This window comes from Rousettus aegyptiacus, unplaced genomic scaffold, assembly GCF_014176215.1.
Source record: "Rousettus aegyptiacus isolate mRouAeg1 unplaced genomic scaffold, mRouAeg1.p scaffold_m13_p_18, whole genome shotgun sequence".
Classification (NCBI taxonomy): Eukaryota; Metazoa; Chordata; class Mammalia; order Chiroptera; family Pteropodidae; genus Rousettus; species Rousettus aegyptiacus.
In genome coordinates this window covers 9,430,001-9,449,549 of record NW_023416293.1, presented here as the reverse complement: position 1 = coordinate 9,449,549, position 19,549 = coordinate 9,430,001, and the positions used below count along the sequence as shown (strand labels likewise).

The 19,549-nt window shown below is 45.2% G+C and overlaps 1 protein-coding gene across 1 annotated transcript in view; it reads left to right on the top strand.

The window, feature by feature from the left end:
- The window catches only part of USH2A (usherin), a 526,768-nt gene that overhangs the window by 225,300 nt on the left and 281,919 nt on the right, over positions 1-19,549 (top strand). Inside the window, exons 27-29 of the mRNA XM_036235436.1 lie at positions 3,790-3,993; positions 4,113-4,193; positions 6,765-6,980. Of these exons, the coding sequence (XP_036091329.1) occupies positions 3,790-3,993; positions 4,113-4,193; positions 6,765-6,980 (501 nt within the window). The remainder of the gene's footprint in view (positions 1-3,789; positions 3,994-4,112; positions 4,194-6,764; positions 6,981-19,549) is intronic.

Here is a 19,549-nt window from a genome sequence, read left to right as displayed (position 1 = left end):
TTAATTCGAAAAGACTAATGATAACTGAGTTTCTACTGCGTGCCAGGCATGGTTCTGTGAACTTTTGTGAGAATAAGTGACTTAGCTGTTCTTAGCAAGCCCATGAGTTAGGGATTGTTATTTGCATCCTGAGCTTACAGATGAGGAAACTGGACAGAGAGGATCTTAGCAGCCCCAGGTCACATGGCTAGTAAGCAGGTAGCAGCCCATCTGCCAGGCAGCCTGGTGTCAGAGTCCACTTTATTGCAATTAAGTGTGCTCTTTGTGGGCATGGAGCAACGTCCCTTCTCCATTAAGTTAGAAAAGCACAGAAATTTCTACCTTGTGACCCCCCCTGCCCCCATGTAGGAAATGATCTCTACATATTTCAAAATCTGTCCATTGTGAATGGTTAAAATTTTCCACCAAGCCGTCTTTGCCTCTTTGGTAAGTGTATAAAGATTTAAATGCCTTTGAACAGAAAATATATGATAAGCTCTTAGGAGACTTTTAGAAGGGTACGAGTAAGGAGTTCATGGCCCTCTGAGGGGTGAGGCAGTGATGACATTTGCAAGGCACTTAAGATACAAGAGCAGCTGGAAATAGTATATTCATGTAAAGGCTTCTCGATTTCCAGGTTTCAGAGGCTTGAAAGAGCTTGAAAATCCTTTGTACAAGCAATTTTACTTGATTGCGTTTACATCTAGGGGAATAAAGCCTGCGTATCAAGCATTATATTTTCAAAGTAAACCCAAACCCGTCACTGTGGCGATGTGGCTAAAACTGAAGTTAAAAGATGATAATGATAGAAGCTCAAAACATCAGCATAGACCCAGGGACAATGATTTAATAAATCCACACTGTGACTAAATCTAGGACACCGAAAGATATTTTTTTTTTTTTTATGGGTGACACTGAATTTTTATCATTGCAGTATCAGCCTCGTCAATGGTTCTTAAACCATTGATAGACTATTGTAGTATCTGGAACACAGTAAGCACTCGATAAAATTAGGTATTATTACCATTCGAGATCTATTGAAATCGCCAGGAAGGGTTATTAAAAATGTATCTTTTATGATCCTACCCCCTAAGATTCTAACTCAGATGCTTCGAGTGATACTGATCTGTGTAAGTAACCGCATGTTTTAAACAGCGATCGGGAGAAGAGTCACAATATAGAGGTGATAATACATCAAGTAAGTTGCAATTAAAATTAATTGTGTTCGCTCGCTAGGGTTTTTTTTTTTTTCCAGTCCATTATCAACAGTCTTCAAAATCGTTCTGTTTCTCAATTAGCACCTTTTTTTCCAGAGGCTCTATCTCGTGGTCACAATGACACTATTTTTTTTTTTTCTTCTTCCTTTGTAATCTTCCTTTGTAATCTTCTTCTGAGTTTAACGCAAACGAATTTTCCTCTGTTTTGGAAATGCTGAGCAATGTGCTTTCTGAAGATGCACCACTTCAGATCACGGGCATTTAGAGCTATCTGTCACCTGAGTCTGTCACTGACCTGTAGGTCGGGAGTGACTGCGCATGGGCTGTGGGTCCCAGGTCATGCTCAGCCCAGAGCTCTAGCGGAGAGGGTGGCAGTGGGGGCTCACAGCCAGCCTCCCCGACAGGACACGTGTCTCACACCACTCCCTGGTCTCGGACTGGCTTCTTCAGAAGTGTTGCTGCCCTTCCGGTTTGTCAGCCCAGAGTTCTGGGCCACCTTTGAGTTATTCAGAGAACTCAGGTTGGCGCAGAGGAGTGGGAGTTTTTTGATTCTCACAAAGGCAGGGAATAAAGAAGAGGAGGCCCCTACACTCCTCCCACAAGCAGACCCTCTCCCTTCCTCTTCTTCCCCCACCCCCCATTCACATGGCGAGGGTTCATGGCGGGTGCTCCCCGGGGCGTATTTCGGGAGCAGAGTTGGAAGAAGGATGCCAACTTGGAGAGAAGTCTCTGACTTAAGGGCGGCGTGGCGAGGACCCCTCACTAACACGCAGGCGTCTTCACCTCTGAGCTCTGAGACCAGGTCGCCACTTCCTGTGGGGATCAGTGTTCACAGATGTCACCCTGTGACTCTGGACCCTCATTTCCTCCAGAACGAAGGAGGACTACGTCTCCGTCCTTTCCCGAACTTAAAATTATGACCTGTGAATTTGTAAGACCTTTCTTTTTTTTTTTTAAATTTTTATTTTGTTTTTAATTGTGGTGAAATAGACATAAAATTTACCATCTTCTTTTTCCGCGTACAGTTCAGTGGCATTAAATGCGTCCACATCATTGTGCCCACATCACCACCATCCGTCTCCAGAATTCTGCCTTGCAACACAGACTCTCTATCCTCCTTAAACAATAGCGGGGCGTTTTCTGAAACGGCTCGTAGATGTTCACCCGAGCTGCCTTTGCACGCTCGGCATTCTGTTGGTAGGGAAACCAGGGCACAGAGAAGGGAGGCCATTCAGCTGTGGGCCATCAGGAAATTACTGCCGGCCAAGAAATTAGAAATCTTAGCTTCTGAGTTGTCAGGCAGATGCTTTCATACCGGGCTTCATGGCTTTCCCTTGAATTCACCCAACTTATTGCACGTCCACTGTGTGCTCGGGGTAGACCAGCAGTATTGATTGGTGAGGCCTGAAGCCAAGGCGTTTAAAAGGAAATAGGCTGCAAACTAATGTGTTAGGAGACGTAACAAGACATCATATAAACGCCGAAGAGGGTAATATGGTCATTGTTACGTTACCTTATTTTCCAGTTAAGCGTTGCATTATGCTGTATTTCCACTTTCTGCTGAAGTGCTTTAATCTTGAAAAGAGCTAATCAGGTGTTGGGCGCCCTTCAAACTCGACGATGTTTTATTCGGAAAGAACACACGCATGAGCTACAACGGCCTCGTGCTCCGTCCGTCTGTCCCTTTCATGACCCTGTGTGGGTTTCTGGGGAGGGGTCCTGCCGAGCCCCCTGGAGCTGGTTTCCGTTGATATGAGCATGTCGTTCAAAGCCACCACCCCTCCCTGGCCACTGGGGCACCCCGTGCTTCTCCAGCAGGAAGCAGAGCCTGCCCCGAACCCCTCGCCTCCTGCTCGGAGTCGGCGGCCATCGCCGTTGCCTAAGCTGAACTCGGTCCCTGTCATGCCACAGGAACATAAAACTGGGACCATTGTGTATGTGTGAGCCTACGGAACCCACTGAAAATGGTCGAACACAGCCACAGCCCCTCCGTCTGTGCTGACCCAGCTGGGACCTTGTATTTCAGAGACGGTTATTATGGAATTCATGGCAATAGCTCAGGATTCTAGTCTGTTTTGAAATTCTATTCTCTGTCCTCCTATCTGGCATAATATCCTCAAAGGGTATTGTTTCCCCAATGATCTTGTTGAATAACCATGCTACTTCAAATATTATTTTTTGGCGCTGAAACGCTGGCTTCTATAGGTAACTTAATTTTCCAGAATCAATTCACCATACTGTGCAATTGCCTAAATTTTATTTCAGGAGAATATACGCAATGATGGTGTTTTGTGGGCTTAAAGACATGTAATAAACTCTTTCAGTTGCATATAATTCCGTCAAATTACAATTAATCAGCTTGTTTTTCAAAATAAAATAAATATTTTCTTGTGACCACTCAGCCTGGGAAGAAAGCAGGAGGCGGCGTAAGGATTCTCAGTTGAGACTTGAAAGTTTTAAGAATTGTATCTGGACCCCTCCCCCCCCACACACACACACCCCTCATCAAAACGTACTACCGCACAGGACAGAACTGATCTGTAATTAATGGCTCGGGCCCGCCGTGGGACGCTAATCTCTCACTGCTCGCTAGGTTTCGGAGGCTGCGTGAAGGATGTCGAGTTTGCGCGGGGCGCTGTTGTCGACTTGGCATCTGTGGCCAGCAGCGCTGTCAGAGTGAATCTGGATGGATGCCCATCAAGTGACAGCGCCGTTAAGTGCAGGGGGAACGACTCCATCCCGGTGTACCGGGGAAGAGAGCAGAGCGCCCACGAGGGCGGCCTCCAGCCTTTCACAGGTGATGCGCAGGTGCCCCGAGTCCCGCGCCGCCCACGTGCGCCCCCTCGCCCCTCCCCGCCAGCCCGCCGCCGGTCCCTGTGACTGACATTTTACTCTTTCTCCTTCTCCCCGCTTAAGAATACCTGTATCGCGTGATGGCCTCCCACGAAGGAGGGTCGGTGTACAGCGATTGGAGTCGGGGGCGGACGATGGCGGCAGGTGAGTGTTACTTATTTTAAAACGTACATGTGCACCTGCACGCTCGCGTGTGCACACACCTGCTGGTGCACGTAAGGAAGAGGGAAGACCGCTACCCCGAAGCAAGGCGTGCACTTGCAACCTGGCCACAGGGTGTGCCTTGCTTGGCAAACGCACCTGCCGTGGTTAAAATGCTCAGTCGATCAGTACTTTCGGTTTTTCAAGTATTTGACAAATATTTGTTCAGGCTTGATTCTTTCCTCCTATGCAGGAAACGGTTGATGTTTCTTTAGGATTTAACACACCTGTGCCTACCATAATATACCTTCTGGGCAGAGACCCCCAGAAGCTGGCGAGGATCGCCGCTGGGCGGGGCGGGGCGGCTCCATCTCGCACAGAGCCCACCTGGCGCCTGCACCCCGGCGGGCGGCAGCTGCGTCTGATCGCGTCATGGCGGATGTTTGCCATGGCGCCCCTGTGAGGCTCGTCGAATGACTCTCCCAGGGTAGAAATTGCTAATTGGCCTAATTTAATTTCTTTTGAGTTGGAGAGGAAGTCACTAAGAGACAGAATAAGTAGCTCTCGTCTCAGAGTACTAATTGATCAGTGCTTGTGCTGCTGACGGTGGTCAAGATACCTTTTCACGTGACATCGTCACAGGAAGGCATTCCCCAGGACAAGTTTTGTGAATCAGTAGACTTCTACCTTTCTGGGTCACATACCTTGTCAGAAAGGCAAATACATTCCCATATGATCGCCACCTATGTCTCCTAAAGTTTATCCTTAGCAAGTCACAATTTAGCAAAAGATACGTTTTTCACGAAGATATTCTCTCACGCATTTTATCAACAACAGGGTACTGACCCAGGCTTTTTTTTTTTTTTTAAGAATCCTGTTAATCTAAAAGATAAGTAAATGGGCTGCTAAGAATAACTTTCAAAGCTGTCTGCCTCCAGATTTTCTAAAAGAGGGCAACTTGACGCTTTCCCAGGATGATTTAAATTATCATCTATTTATAGGCAAAACAATGACTGAACACTCTCTTAAAATCCTTTTCAGCATCAGCACTTGGAGAAAGCTGTGATATAAAATATTCATTTGTCACTTGCTTGCCCTCTGCCCCTACTTTATAGACGGATACACCGTAACGCCTGTTCCCAGCCCTGATTCTGCGACGTAAAACAGGCGTCTAGAAAGAGTACCGCTTACACAGCTTACTAGCCCCCCTTTTGAGAACCACCGAGAAAATATGCAAAATAGAGCCCCAAATTGATAGCGACGCTCTGACCACAAAGTCTTATGCCATAAATTCATATTTACAGTCTGACCACAACACTGAGCAGCTACATGCTCCCAGGGGTCGGAGAATAATTGCGCTATTTAATTATTTTTGAGTCGGTTGTGCTCTGTCCCTCGTGAGCAGACCATCTGTTAGACAGTACTGTACTCTGCCCGGCACCACATTTCAGAACCAATAAAATCAGCGTTCCTCCCGCCGTCCCTCTCCTCGCGGCTCGATCGTGGGGCCCCGCGCGCTTTCCGCAGGCGCCGCCCGTGGCGTTGTAACCGCACGGGCCGGGGCTCTCCGTCCCTGCTCCCCGCTCGACCTCCAGGTTCACTTTGTCTCCCCCGGAGCTCTCCCCTGTTTTATCGGTCTGAACAGTGAAGTCCGAGGAGGAGGAGATTCGATGTGGGAAAAGCAGACAGGGCGCGGGGATCCGCAAGCAGTGAGCACGGGCCCCTCATCCATCATCCTGCCACGGAGCTCCTTGGGCTTTTTTTTTTTTTTTTTTTTCCCTCTGTGTCCCCAGTGCAGTCAGCTGTGATACAGTCGTTACTGATCAGAGCGGTAGAGATGTCTAATAAATAGTTAAAGGTATGGATTTTTTAAAATTAGGGGACGCAGCTTGTGAGCGAGGTCTTTGCGCTTCCTCGCCGTGGGCTATTGTTTTGTGATACTCTGAAGGAAATGTCCCTGGAAATGTGATTTTGTATAACTTCAAGGGTATCAGCCTTTCTAGCCCCTGAAATGCAATTAGCGACGTATCCCATCTATCATATCTGGTAGAACTTTGCTTTTTAAAATTAATTTGAGAAACAACCGAATTTGGAAAATGAGATCAGACATTGGGGTACAGTAACAGCCACATTTGTGATATTTTTTTTTTTTTTGGCTAATGCATTGGAGGTATAAAAGTGTCACAGCCAGTGCGTATAATCACACTCTAATTATCTTGCTTCAGAGGGGTGCGTCGTTACATTGTTCGAACTTGTTATCTGCCTACCATCCACCTCCTTTCTGATGAATGATGTTTAAAACATGTCAGATACATTAAATGTTTTGGGAAAACCTGCACTAGACTCGAAAGAACGCTACGTCGATGGAGTTTTGATGGTTTTGAAATATCACTTAAACCGAATGGCTCAAGATGTGCAGTCATATTAAATCAATGCTGAAAAGTTACAACTCTAATAAATTGTATTTATGCTAATGGTCGGGTCTGATTTACTGTGCCATTAAAAGTGAAGAATGGGGCAATCGTCTTCCCCGAACTGCCATTTTCTTTATTTTTCCCTTTTATTCTTTCACAGCCCCACAAAGGGTGCCGACTCCCTCCAGAGCCCGCAGCATCAATGGCTCCAGCATCGAGGTGACCTGGGATGAACCCGTCGTGGCTAGAGGTGTGATCGAGAAGTACATCCTGAGAGCCTACCGTGAGGACGGCGAGCCCCGTGGGCCCCGCATGCCCCGCATGCCCCGCACGCCCTCTGCCACCTCCGAGTGGGTCCGTGCCGACAGCCGCACAGGTATAGGCAGGTCCCCAAGGGAGCAAATCTTATGAATTCTCTTTTTGTCTTGATTTTAAGTAAAAACCATTCTTCGAGGACTTTTTCCCCCAATACGTTAAATATCCATGTATTCCGCCTGATTAAAAACGAGAAGAGCCATCTAATGATATGTAAGCCTAGGATGAAAAAAAAAATTAGTTCTATGGTATTATGGGCTTTTACAGATAGCTTCATTACGAGGTTGATAGTCTCTCCACCTCTGAATGATGAGGTCACCGGTGGTCATAGCCTGTAAAACTCTCTGGACATCTTTTAGGGATCCTGTTCATACAGACAGGGCGAGCTATTTCGCCACACAAAAATTTACTCTTTGGGACTGGCCCGAGTTCACAGCACCATTATTTATTGTAAAATTGCCGATTAAACACAATTACGTCAAGGTAGAGGAGTATCGGGGCCCCAGCAGTTTGGCTGGCAAGCCGGCGCGTGGATCTCTCAGGGCGGCGTGGCCCGTGCTCACACCTGTCACCCACGCGTCCCGTTCTCAGACCCGGGTGCAGCGAGACAGCGACCCTCAGCTTTGGGAAAGGTTACAGCGCCTCCAAATGGGAAGGCCACGCCAAGCCTTTGACCAAAAAGTAAAATGCATCAACAAATGTGAGAGCAAAAATGTTTGTTTTGTTTTGTTTTGTTTTGTTTTGTTTTTGCTGTCAAAGAATTGTATAACTTGAAAAACTGGAAGGATTTTAGCGGAGCCTTCGCTATCTTTCTAGCATCTCTGTTGGTTCACTGTCAGACGTCTGCAAAGTGTGTAGCACAGCCCTGACTTCTTTGTAATTTCTCGACAAGGAAGGGTTATTTTTCTGCTGCCAAACGCTTGCTGGCAAGGCTGTGTAAACTAAACCTCCAGAGTGGAAGGTTATACATTTTATTTTATCTTAGTCAACAAGTGATAATTATAAAAAAAAAAAACTTTGCAAATTTTCAAAATTCATCACGATATTGTTTTAATTTGTGTTTGATTACTAGAGACATTAAGCATTTCTAATATTTACTGGTCATTTGTACTTCTTTTGTGACATGCCTAGGTAGTTTCATCATCAACATCAGTTTTTATATTGGATTAACATTTTTTCTCATTGATTTAAAGAATCTCTTTACATATGAAGAATGTTATACTGAAGTTTGCCTTATGGATTGCAACCACCCCTTTCTCATTTTTCTTTTATTTTCATTTTCATTTTATGTACAGTTAAAAAAACATTTTATGTACTTACATAAATTAATCTTTTAAAAAAAACTTGTTAATTTTCTAAGGATAATTTGAAAAATATTCATACTTTCCATTTGGAATAGACTAACATTTGTTTATATTAGATATACCGAATTGATAATACGTAACTCATATTCTCTGAAAATAATTCTAAGTTTGAGGTAAAGTCAAATCAGAAACTGGGGTGAGAAAGGCTTTGAAATTGTGTGAAGGGTGTAACCCTGGAGTAGAGCACCCCCAAATTGAAAATCAGTACAATATGCTCTTGAACGTTACTACAGAACATGTCCGTGTGGATGGTGTACAGGGAGAAGATAATTAGAGAACCACTGAGCAATAGTTATATTATTTACAGACCTATAACTAAAACGATGTGACTTAAAAAGTTAAAATACAATGACGGTAAAAGCACTAAGCAAAAGAAAAATACAAACAAAAAAGTAATATTCACAAAGAGAAACTGACAGAATTGCATTAAGAGTTAAGACTTTTTCGTTAGATTTTTGTGGATTGAGTATATTAAAATATTTTTCTTGTGCTTAGTACTTTTGCGATCATTATTTATATTTTAACCTTCAAAGTCCCATTGTTTTAGTTATAGCTCTGTAAGTAGAATCTAGTTGGATTTAGTTTATACTCAACTTGAAATTCTCTGTGTTTTTGTAGGAGTGTTTACTCATTCATATTTATTTTTATAATTTGCGTAGCTGTTCTTATTTCTGCTGTAATATTTCATGCTTTCCAGTTTTGCTTGCCATCGTTTGTTTTTTTTAATGCTTTTTTGGCTGTCCCTTTCTTTTCTCTGTCCATGTGGACTGTGAATTCTTCAGCTGTTTTCCCCCTCGGAGTTCTTAAGGTCCGTCTACTGCTCACCAAGTGAATTGAGCAGGCGAGGCCCCATGCAGAAGGTATAAAGACCACGAGAAGTCTGGCGTTGTCAGGCGGACCCCAGCTGTGCAGAATCGGGGTATCGAAGTGGTGGGGGTGGGGAGGGGATGAGTTGCGAGGCGCCAACGCCAGCTCGAATAATCATTAAAGTCAAAGAATTTCAAAGTAAAGAAAAACCAGCGCTAGAAAGCTGGGTTTGGTGGCGATGTCAGGGGTGTGGAGGTCGGTGGAGATAACAAGGTGCCAAGACAGCGGAAAATAGGTAAAACAGACCATGAGCAGTTTTGCTCTTGATCTTGGAGGCAATCCTCCTAAAGCATTTTCGAAGTGACTTTTGTTGGGATTTTAACGTTTAACTTTGGTCGTCAGAGTGGCGTTTATTTGAAGGAAACCACGCCGATGCCAGGTACACAAGGCAGTTTAGTTTTATTGCTTCACATCAGGCCATTTACCAATTAAGTTAAAAAAAAAAAAAAACGTTACCAGAAAATATGTCGGTTTCTTTTTGTTTCTGTTAACTGGCAACTGTTTCTTCGGATCTGGGTCTTCCTTTGCCTTGGAAAGTTTCATATCATTTATATGACTACAACGTCTGGTGAGAAATGGCAGTTTTCCATATTGTCTGCTTCTTCCCGGTTTGTCCCTATGTAGTGGTCCGGAACACAGAGTCAGAATCCAGCTGTGTCATTTCTTGGCTGTGTGACCTTGGGCAGATTTAAAACCACACCCCTGCCCCAGAGATTCTTTCATATACATTGAGGATACAAACCTCCCTTATGTTACGGGATTGTTATGAAGGTAAAAAAAGCAAACTACCTACGTAGACTATTTTGCTCAGAGACAGGCACATAGAAAATCTTCAACGATTTAGTTATCTTTAAACTATGTAGTCTCTGAACTCTAGGTTCTTCCTGTATAACTTTTCCCCTTTCATTTTCTGAGTTTCGGGCTATCGATTCTTCTCTCTGAGCCTTTGAAGATCATTTTTAAAAAATTCTTCTATGGGAGCCTTACGTACTTTACATTTGTTCCTCATCTTACCCAGGCTTTGGTTTCCGCCTCCCTCCCCACATTCTCACTGTGCATCTCCTTTGTTTACCGCTTCCCTTCTAGCTCTGGTTTCATGGATTCCAAGTTCTTTTAGATCTTGTTAGTAGCATGAAACTGATGGTATTTAAATTTTACAGGTTTCCTGAATTAAATCCTTTCCAGAACATGATCGCGCTCTGTAGGTTGAGCACTGTGTTCTCTTCCTCCTCTTGAGCGCCAGGTGGTTTCTCACCTTGGGGTACCCACACCCCCACTTTGGCCAGCTGCAACCCCGCTTCTGCTTTTGTAGTCCACTTGACCCATCCCTGAACTTGCCTTCAGACTGGCATGTGCTCAGGAAACTGAAGCCATTTTCAAGTCGTTTTACTGGGTGGCACCTTGTCGTCAGTAACAGCCTTCACGGGGATCATGATGGGGATTATCAATCGAGGCGAATTTTCATTGGCCTCAGAGCAGTCTGCAGACCTCAGCTCCTCTCTCCCCAGTGTTTGGAGAAGGAAGGGTGCTGAGAGCCCGGGCACAGCTCCGCGTTCGGTTTGCCCGGGGCTCTCCTTCAGGTGTCCACCTGTCTGGTGCCCAGTGTCCTTCCAGCTGTTTCTAAACCTTTGGTCATTTATTTCATTGGGATCCTTATACAGTGGGAGTTCCCAACAACCTAAGCTGCCTGGATGCTTTAAAAAATACAGATGGCACGGTACCGCCTGCAGAGGGTCTGATTTTTTGGTACGGACTGTAGCCCGGGCATTGGTGTTTAGGTGTATTTCAAGTATCCACAGGAAGTTCTTTTGTACAATGGGCACTGGAAAACCGTTGTAAAGGGAGGCGCGTGGCCAGTGAGCAAGTCTCAGTTTTACCCAGAAATCCTTATAGTGACTCCCACCTCCTGTGTAGGGCAAAAGACACAGTTGAATGTCTACACAAAAGTGATGAAATATGTAAAGTAGGTAGATAAAATCAGCCAAGGGGCACTGGAGACAACAGAAATTAAGTGGAATGATTATTGGGAAGAAATGGGACATTGTGGCAAGGCTTGCAAAACGCAGAAGGCAAAAGGGGAAGAAAATGAATATTAACTATGGGAACCGGGAGAATAGAATAGCAAGACTGAATATTTACCATTAATGAAGCTGGCTACCAGAGGATCCAATGAGACAAATCCCAGTAGCACGGAGGAGAGTCCATGGGCTCCACTCAGGAGCAAATGGGCCCCTTTGGGCTGCGGGGTCTGCGTTCTGTGCCCCCGGAAGGCCAGGGTTCAGGGCTGGGAGTTCGTGAAAGTTCACGTCCGCAGCCGGAGCCCCTGGCTGCCAAGCTCTGCCCTCAGCGCCCGGGTGCATCTGGGGACTTGTCGCAAAGGGCGGCAATTAACTCCACGCAGCGTTTGCCAATTCTCCCTCCAGCCCCGTTACCATGCGACGCTGCTGCCCACAGACCCGGTGCCAGCATCACCCTGCAGACCAGGGGCTGCTCCGTCAGCGACCTCACAGCTCGGTCCGAGATTGTGTCGAGAATGAGGAGACTGGAGGATTCGCGCGTATACAATTATTCTTTTGTTCTTTTCTTCCTTAAGATGTTTAAATATGTAAACTTAATTTACTATCAGCCCAAATCCTGGAGCACCTGGAATAGTGGTAGGGATATAATCGGTACACAAGAGATATTCTCTCAATTTTATTGTTACGTTACATTGAGCTAAAGTCTGCAAGTTACATTCTTTTCTCAAATAGAAAATAGATAGTAATTAATATTTATTATTCACTATAGTTGAGCAGAAGAACCAATAATCTTCCAGCTGACCCAAGTAAATCTAAATTTATTTTAAAAAGAAAATGAAAGGCATTTTAATTTACAATGCACTTAACAGTAAAGCGTTTGCCGTGGAAACTGGCTCAGTCTTGGTGTGCCGTAGATGTTAGTCTGCTACTTGAAGAGCTGGTAGTAATGATTCGTGATTCTCAACTCTTGGTCGTGAGGTTATTGCTGGGATGCTTAATCAGTGCAGATTCAAAAAATGCAGGTTCTCGGGCTCCGCACATGAGATTCCGTGCCTTTGGGCCAGGACTGAGACATCCGCCTCTTACTTAGTTCCAGCCGGTTCTCTCACGGAAGGGTCATGGACCGCCTCCCGAAAACCGCGGAGGCGAGGGGGACGGCCGGGTGAGCAGCACAGTCTAAGACGGGAAGAGAAACAGAGGCCGTGTGAACAGGGCCTCTCTCGCTGGGGGCAATTCTGAAAGTCGCCACAGGAAAGGAAGCGAGAATTAATGGGGCTCATAGTCAAGTACAGACCGCTGGGGCCGTGGGTCCGGGGGTGTCGCGTTAGATTCTGCGTTTCCGACAAGGCCAGCCCTCCAACACTCCCCAGCCCCGTGATTCCCAGTGGAAAGGCACGAAGCTCACTGTTGATGTAGGAAATGCAGAGCGTCCTTTTATAAGCGCGCTTTGCCTTTTGTCTGCCTTGGGAACTTAACCCTAGCCATCCCTCCATCAGTAAGTAAGGTGTTACCCTCTCTGTGTACGTGTACGTCCATGTGTGCACATACACATTATTTACGTTATATATAATACATGCTATTGTTATGCTTACCTGAGAAGCTTGCACAGAGGTGACTGCAATACAATCGTCAATACCATATAATTTTTCTTCTATTCAACTGCGAATTTTTACTCCACCGTTGTTAAAACTGCTATGGGTTCTCCTTGCGCACCTGAGTTATATCTTTATTAGACAATAAGCTCCTGGAAGACAAGTGTATTTTATATTTAAGTCTTGTTCAGTAGCTATCTATATCTATCTGTCTGTCTGTCTGTCTGTCTGTCTAAACTATCTATCTTTCCAATAGAAAAAAAAAGTTGGTAAAGTGGGGAAAAAAATCTAAATATTAGTTCCAAAACTATACCTCATAATGGAACTCAAGCATTGGATATTTTCAATTAAAAGTAATGGAAGCCAATATCTCCATGATGATGATAATTACGCAGAGCAGAAAATAATCGTTTATTTAAAACATTGCGAACTGTGACTTGGGCTAGTGCTGTATCCTACCTTTGCCATCTGCTTTTTATTTTTTTATTGGAATAAAATAAGTGTGCTTTCATACCACCTAAATATAGTCTAAGCACTCTCTCTAAAGTATAATAGCATGTAAAAATATTAAAGTTTGGGGGGCAAAAACAGTGGAGATGAGGTTTTTTTTTATTTTTAATTAGTTTAACTGGAGAGACGGAGACCCCGAAACATTGGCGACTGAAACAAGGCCGCGTTTTTCTCCCTCAGTAGATGTCCAGTTGGTCAGTGCAGGGTGGGACGTTCGTGGTGCCCGGGGCACAGGCGTCCGTCTCTTTGCTGCGCTCTCCTTAGGGACCAGGCGTCTGCTTCGCGGCGCACAGTGGCTGCTTGAGCGTCAGCCATCCAGTCTGGTTTCCATTCAGCAGGGAGGAGGGGAGGTCGAAGGATACGCACATTGGCTTTAAAGGCACGCAGAAGTCGTTCCTCCATTTCTGGCTACATTCTGTGGTCAGAACTTAGTCACCTGACTATGGTTACCTCCAGGGAATGCTGGGAAATGTCTATTCAAAGTGGCCACTTGCCCAGATTTAAAAAAAAAAAAAATTAATTTTTTATACTTTTCTACTACAAAAGAAGAATATATAATAAGAGGGTGCTTAGTGGTTTCTGCCATGGTAGGCAAACATCAGAAGTAAATTTCAAAAAAAATAATTCATTTCTTGTTAAAAAATGAATTTTGAGGAAGTCTGACATTTTTTATAGTACTTCATAAATTAATATTTCATTTTTGTGGTTTATTACGAACTATTTCTTTAAATGTAAATCTTGAAAGAAATTGGTTTGAAAAAAATTCAAAGGGCAAAAATATGGCCTATGACATAAATAGTGAAAATAGGAACGATGTAATGTCCCTGCTTAGCTAATGTAGAAGGATTTCATTAGGTAATGCAATGTTGATGAGTTAATAGCTTTGTCTCACTCTCCTGAATACATAATGTGCCCGAACTACTTATACATTGGGGCATATTCAGATGGAGCTTTTTACAAGTTACTCATTTAATTATACACAGTAAGAATTTGCAGCGAAGGATATAAACTTTTTTTTTTTTTTTGGTGACATGTTGTACCATGGTTAAAGATGATGGTAATATATAAATGTTGCTGCGTAGCGATTATCAACTAGGCGTGTCTGAAATGCGATAGTATTTGATATAACTACTTCAAGGTTACCAGTCCAATTTTGGTAAAGAAAAGAAATAGCCACCTCAAATTTTCTGTGTTCTAACTTTCATGACCTTTTTATATTTATACTGTGTTTGGAACTAATACAAATATTATATGTAATATATATGTTTTATATATATGTGTGTGTGTGTGTGTGTGTGTGTGTGTGTGTCAGTGTTATACTCCATAACACACACTTTGATACAGCATTCCTTATGTATCTGTTGTTTTTGTAAGAGAATGTTTATAGGCATTCACACTTGCTCATTTTGGGGGATACGCATGCTACTTTCTGTTTGTGAGTAACAGGTTTTAGTAATAATTCGGAACCTTTTTAAAATACATTTTAAGTTGTAATTTTAAAAAGCGTTCGCAGCACACCGCGTGCTGTTACTTTTGTGACATTTCTTCAACCCGTCCCTTTTCCTCTCAAGGAGTAGGAGCTCGCGTGGCGTGCCGAGAACGCTGGTCTTGGCGTCAGGAGACGCAGGTGCTGAGCTCAGGCTCCGCGGCTGGACCTGGGGGCGTAGCGTGTGCTCTGCCCGGCAGCGGCTCCCTCTGCACGAAGCCGCGGCCGTGTCCGAGGCGGCAGCCGATGACCCAGGTCTCTGATGAGCGAAGGGAGACTTCCATCTCTCCTTCCCGATCTCTTCCCGTCTGCTGGCCTGCCTCCCTGCTTCGTCGAGTCCAGTCTTGTCGTGGCGAGTTCTCATGTGTTCCGTGGCAGCCTGTTTTTAAAGAGTTAACATGAGTGGATGGATTCAAACCTGCTTCAGAATTAGAATGAGCATGACAGGGTCTGTAGTTTCTTCAGGCACAGGTGAAGACTCAGAGGTTAGATGTCAGGTTGCTAGAGATGCTTCAGGTCAATTAAACTCACTGTTTAACCCATTCTTTAAGACTGGGATTAGAGCTATATAAAGAAAGTGAAAAAATGAAAAAAAAAAAAACCATTTTTTTTTTACCCCCTAGCTGTATCATCAAAATCTGTTTGGTCTTTAATCCGAGGTATATGACATTCCTCTCTCCCTACTGGAACTTTTAAAGAAGGTCAGAGAGTCCACTTAAAGGAAATGAAATATATAATAAGGATGGTTTTAGAGTTTTCAAAGGATTATGTTAGGTTTAGGGTAACTGCTGTTTAGTGTTCCATCTTTTGGTTAAAATGAAGGGAAAAAAAAGACTTTAATTTTATAAATATTAGAGATCCTTATTTTCATTTAAAGCATTACAAAAAAAATGCAGCAACGACAAAATGCCACCTTCCTCGGCTACCAAGAATCAGAGGAGAAGCATCCAGAATGTGTTTGCAGATCTCTGTCAGACCGTTAAATTCCCATCCATATTTAACAAATGTCATTATTCAGCTTCATGGGGTCACTGTGTCAAAATGTCTGTGTTAGAACTTTAATTTATTTTCCGAGGTTCCTGTGAGTGGGCAGAAGGCATGGCATGTGGGCTGGATTTACTCTCTTCAATCCCTCCACTGGGTTTGGTTTGCAGCTCAAAGCTTATTCCGGGGGTACATACACTTAAAAATGAGCATTTATCAGCGCGGCAGCAGGATCCTGAGCCAGGAACGTCTCCTTCTCTTCTGTCTCCCTTCTCCTGGCTGGGTTTCCTTTAAAAAAATAAAAAATAAAAGGGCCGTTCCATTGTGTCTCCAGGTAGCTGTGGCAGGTCTGCCTGTGAGCATCTCTCACCAGATGGCCCTCGTAATAAATGCCTCGCTCTCGCCCAGCCTCGCTCGCTTGATCCAAATGTGAAATGCCAGCAAATAACCAAGAGCATCGCGCTCTGACGCGTCGTCTCGAGACGGAGGCGGGCGCTGGGGAGCGGGAGAGCAAAGCAGCAGCGTTTCCGTTCCCGATGACCGGCCACCGGCCGGCCGTTAGAAGACGCCGGTTAGATAATGCGGGGTTGCGAAGGGGAGGGCGGGCCGGAGCGCGAGCACCTCCTCCTCCGTGTCATTCCGCGTGCCTTCGATGGCAGGAACGTACTCCTGGATGTGGGGACCCCCGTCGGTCGGCAACATCGCGCACGGTCCTCGCGAGGCGGCCGTCCGCGTTGGGCACGGGGTAGGCGGTGGCCGTGTGCGGATCTCGCCGCCCGACTCGCGGTGCGGTGGAAGTGAGTGAGTGGGTAACGAGAGCCGAGCCGCCAGTCCTTTAATTGAATTAAAAGCTGGGCGACATCAACACAGACACCTGTCCAATTACAGACAGGCCAAGGTGTTTACCGTTGCTGTGCAAGCGATTCGAAGATGACAGAACTCTTTCCGCCCACAGATTAGCATAATGAAGGAGAACAGATTACGGCGGATGCTGGCCAAGCACCTAGCTTGGCAGCCGGGGGTGGGGCGGGGGAGACAGGCGGAGTCCGCTCGAGGACGTAAATAGAGACACGGTCCCCTTCTTCTTCTCCACATGTGTTCGGCTTTTTTTTTTTTTTTTTTAAAACGTGCCGTTTCGCTTTGTGCGTCAGGCCCGGTTTCCAGGCAGAGCACGTAGGCTTGTCCGCATTCAGGCAGAGGAGGTAACGGTGCAGGTCCAGCGCCAGAGCTGGCCCTTCTGTCCTTGCCCTGCCTCTCGGCGTCGTCCGCTGCACAGTGATTCCCTCCCAGGTGGACGGGCTGCCTCCGATTATAAATATTTCCCTTCAGCGCCTTTGCAGCTTGAGGTGAGAGTGAAGGAAAGGGAAGGTTGGAAATGATCACCTTACAGGTCGAAAGCAACCATGTGTGTTAACTCTGCCGGCTCCCCGAGTGGAGGAGGGGGGCCTAGGGTGGGAGCAGGGTGCTCTTACGGGGAAGGAGACGGCTGAGTGAAGCTGAGAGGATGGGAAGTCTTCATTTTTTTGGTCAAACATCAAGGGTCCACTTTTGGTAAATGACCAGAAGAGCTGCCGGAAAATAGGGCAAGAAGAGGAAGGACATGCCCTCCGCATTCAGGGAGTTCCCCCAAGTAATTGCGAGAGACTTTGAAATTACAAGGTTCTCCAGGATAAGGCTCCTCCCTCCGCCCCCCTCCCACCCCCAGTACTTGGGAACCCCCAGAACCCCCAGTTTGGAGCCGATCAGCCTCCAGCTCTTCACCCTCCTCCCGGGATGCGCTTCGTCCCTTAAGCCTCTGCTCGTGCAGCCCCAGCCTCCTGCACCCGCGGAGGCCCAGCAGACTGCAACTCGAAGGGAACAGGCTGACTCCCCTCCGAAGTCCCCTGGTGTAGCATGCCAGGATGCCTCAATGTTAAGCATTAATGCAAAGTGCATTATCGCTTAGCCCTGAGAGTTCTGGTTCTGCTGGTGCCAATGATTTTAATCCGGACACCGACGCCGCTGTGTTTCATGGGGTACTAACACTTTTAAGACATCAATAATGCTTGCTTTATGCTTATCGAATGTCTTTTTCAGCTCGCCCTGCTTCCATTATCAGAAGGGACTGGCAGGTTTCCTGACGTGGTTAGGACCATTTTCTGATTTCACAGAGTTCGTGACTGAAGGGGAATCAGAGAGGTCATCTGGCTGGCCTAGATGTGGGGGGCCGTCTCAGATGCAAAGCAAAAAGTCACCTCTGTGATGTCTCCCAAAGAAGAGAGGCTTAGAAGTTCTCACCATTAACAGGTTCTTCTTCATTTTAAACACCCCATGGGTTACGGAGGGGAATGCCCCCGCTTTCTCTCATCGGGGTTTTCGTGTACACAGAAATTATGCCACATTCTTCTGTCTGGGATTTCTTTATAAATACGTCACACTATGTTTCAGTTTTTTTTTTTTTTTTAATATGCTAAAATCTACTCTCACTGGTTATCTTTTTTTTTGTTCTTTAATTAAGTGTAAGACTTTTATCATCTCGGCTTGGGAAGTCAGATCCTATAAATACCCTGTTCAGTCGCCATATAAGCAGGCTTTGGCTTTGTGTATCAGTCCATGTTTCACTGTTATTGTCAGGCGCCTACTAGCTCTAATATTTTCTTAGCTTGAAAAATCTTTCAGAGATCAGTTGTATCCCTGGGTATCCTTCCCAGAGGTGTGTATGTGTATGTGTATGTGTATGTGTATGTGTATGTGTATGTGTATATATATATATATACTGTCAGCATGACTCTGACACTTAAATCAAGGTCGTTGGGTCAATCACTCAACAATCTCTAGGCACTTATCCAGGAAGGGCTACGTTACTTAGTGGTGCTGAGAATATTCATATTCTCTTTCTTCAGAAATAGCAGAACCTTTTAGAAGCATCAACTTTAATCTAAGTCGCTAAACCTTCTACACCGAGAAACAGAAGAGAGAAGCCACGTGTCCCGGGCAGCGAGGTGACTTTGTCACTCTTCTGATTTGGTGAAGATCCTTGAGTTGACCAGCTGCTTCTCCTCCCCCCGAGTGTGAATCGTAAGCCGACAACAGAAAAAATGCTCGCTCGTTAGACCACAGCTCTGGCCGAAATAGGTGATACTGTTTAGAGGCAGCTATTCCGATGGGTCGATGAGCTCTGTCTATGAGACACAGCAATATGAGCAGGACCCTCCCTGGACGGACAGACAGACAGACAGCCAAACGAAACGCCACCTCGGCTTCAGGAAGCAGAGCATGTTTTTTTTTTTTTTTTGAAAGTGTGATTTACAAACCACTCAGAACATTCTACCTGGGCTTCAAAGTCAGCGGGAACCAGAACTTCGGCTTCCTTCTCTTTTTCTGTTTTCTGTATTTCACAGCGTTCATTTCTCAGCATTTATTATCGTTTCACCTCCCTGGAAATGGGAGATGCAAGCACTTTGATAAATGGCCTGAAAGGTGATCTCGTTTCTCTCCAGCATCTTTCTTAAGAACGTCAGAATTTTTCTGTGAGATACAATTCGGTGAACTTCTCTACCGAAGCCCAGAGCAGAAGAACGCACGTTTGATGACTGGAGTGTTGCCTGTTATTTTTAAGGTCCTTAAGGTTTAAGGGGGAAATTTTCAGTCAGGGAATCTCATGATACACGTGTACATACCAGGCGACTCCTTCGCGAAGGCAAGAGACATTAAATAAAATGCCAACGACCACTTCGTAAACGTGAACCAGCCTCTGGTTGGGCAGGGTCCTTAAAGTCTATTTTACTACTCTTGTTAAGCTGTGACAACAGTCACAAGTCCAGTATTGT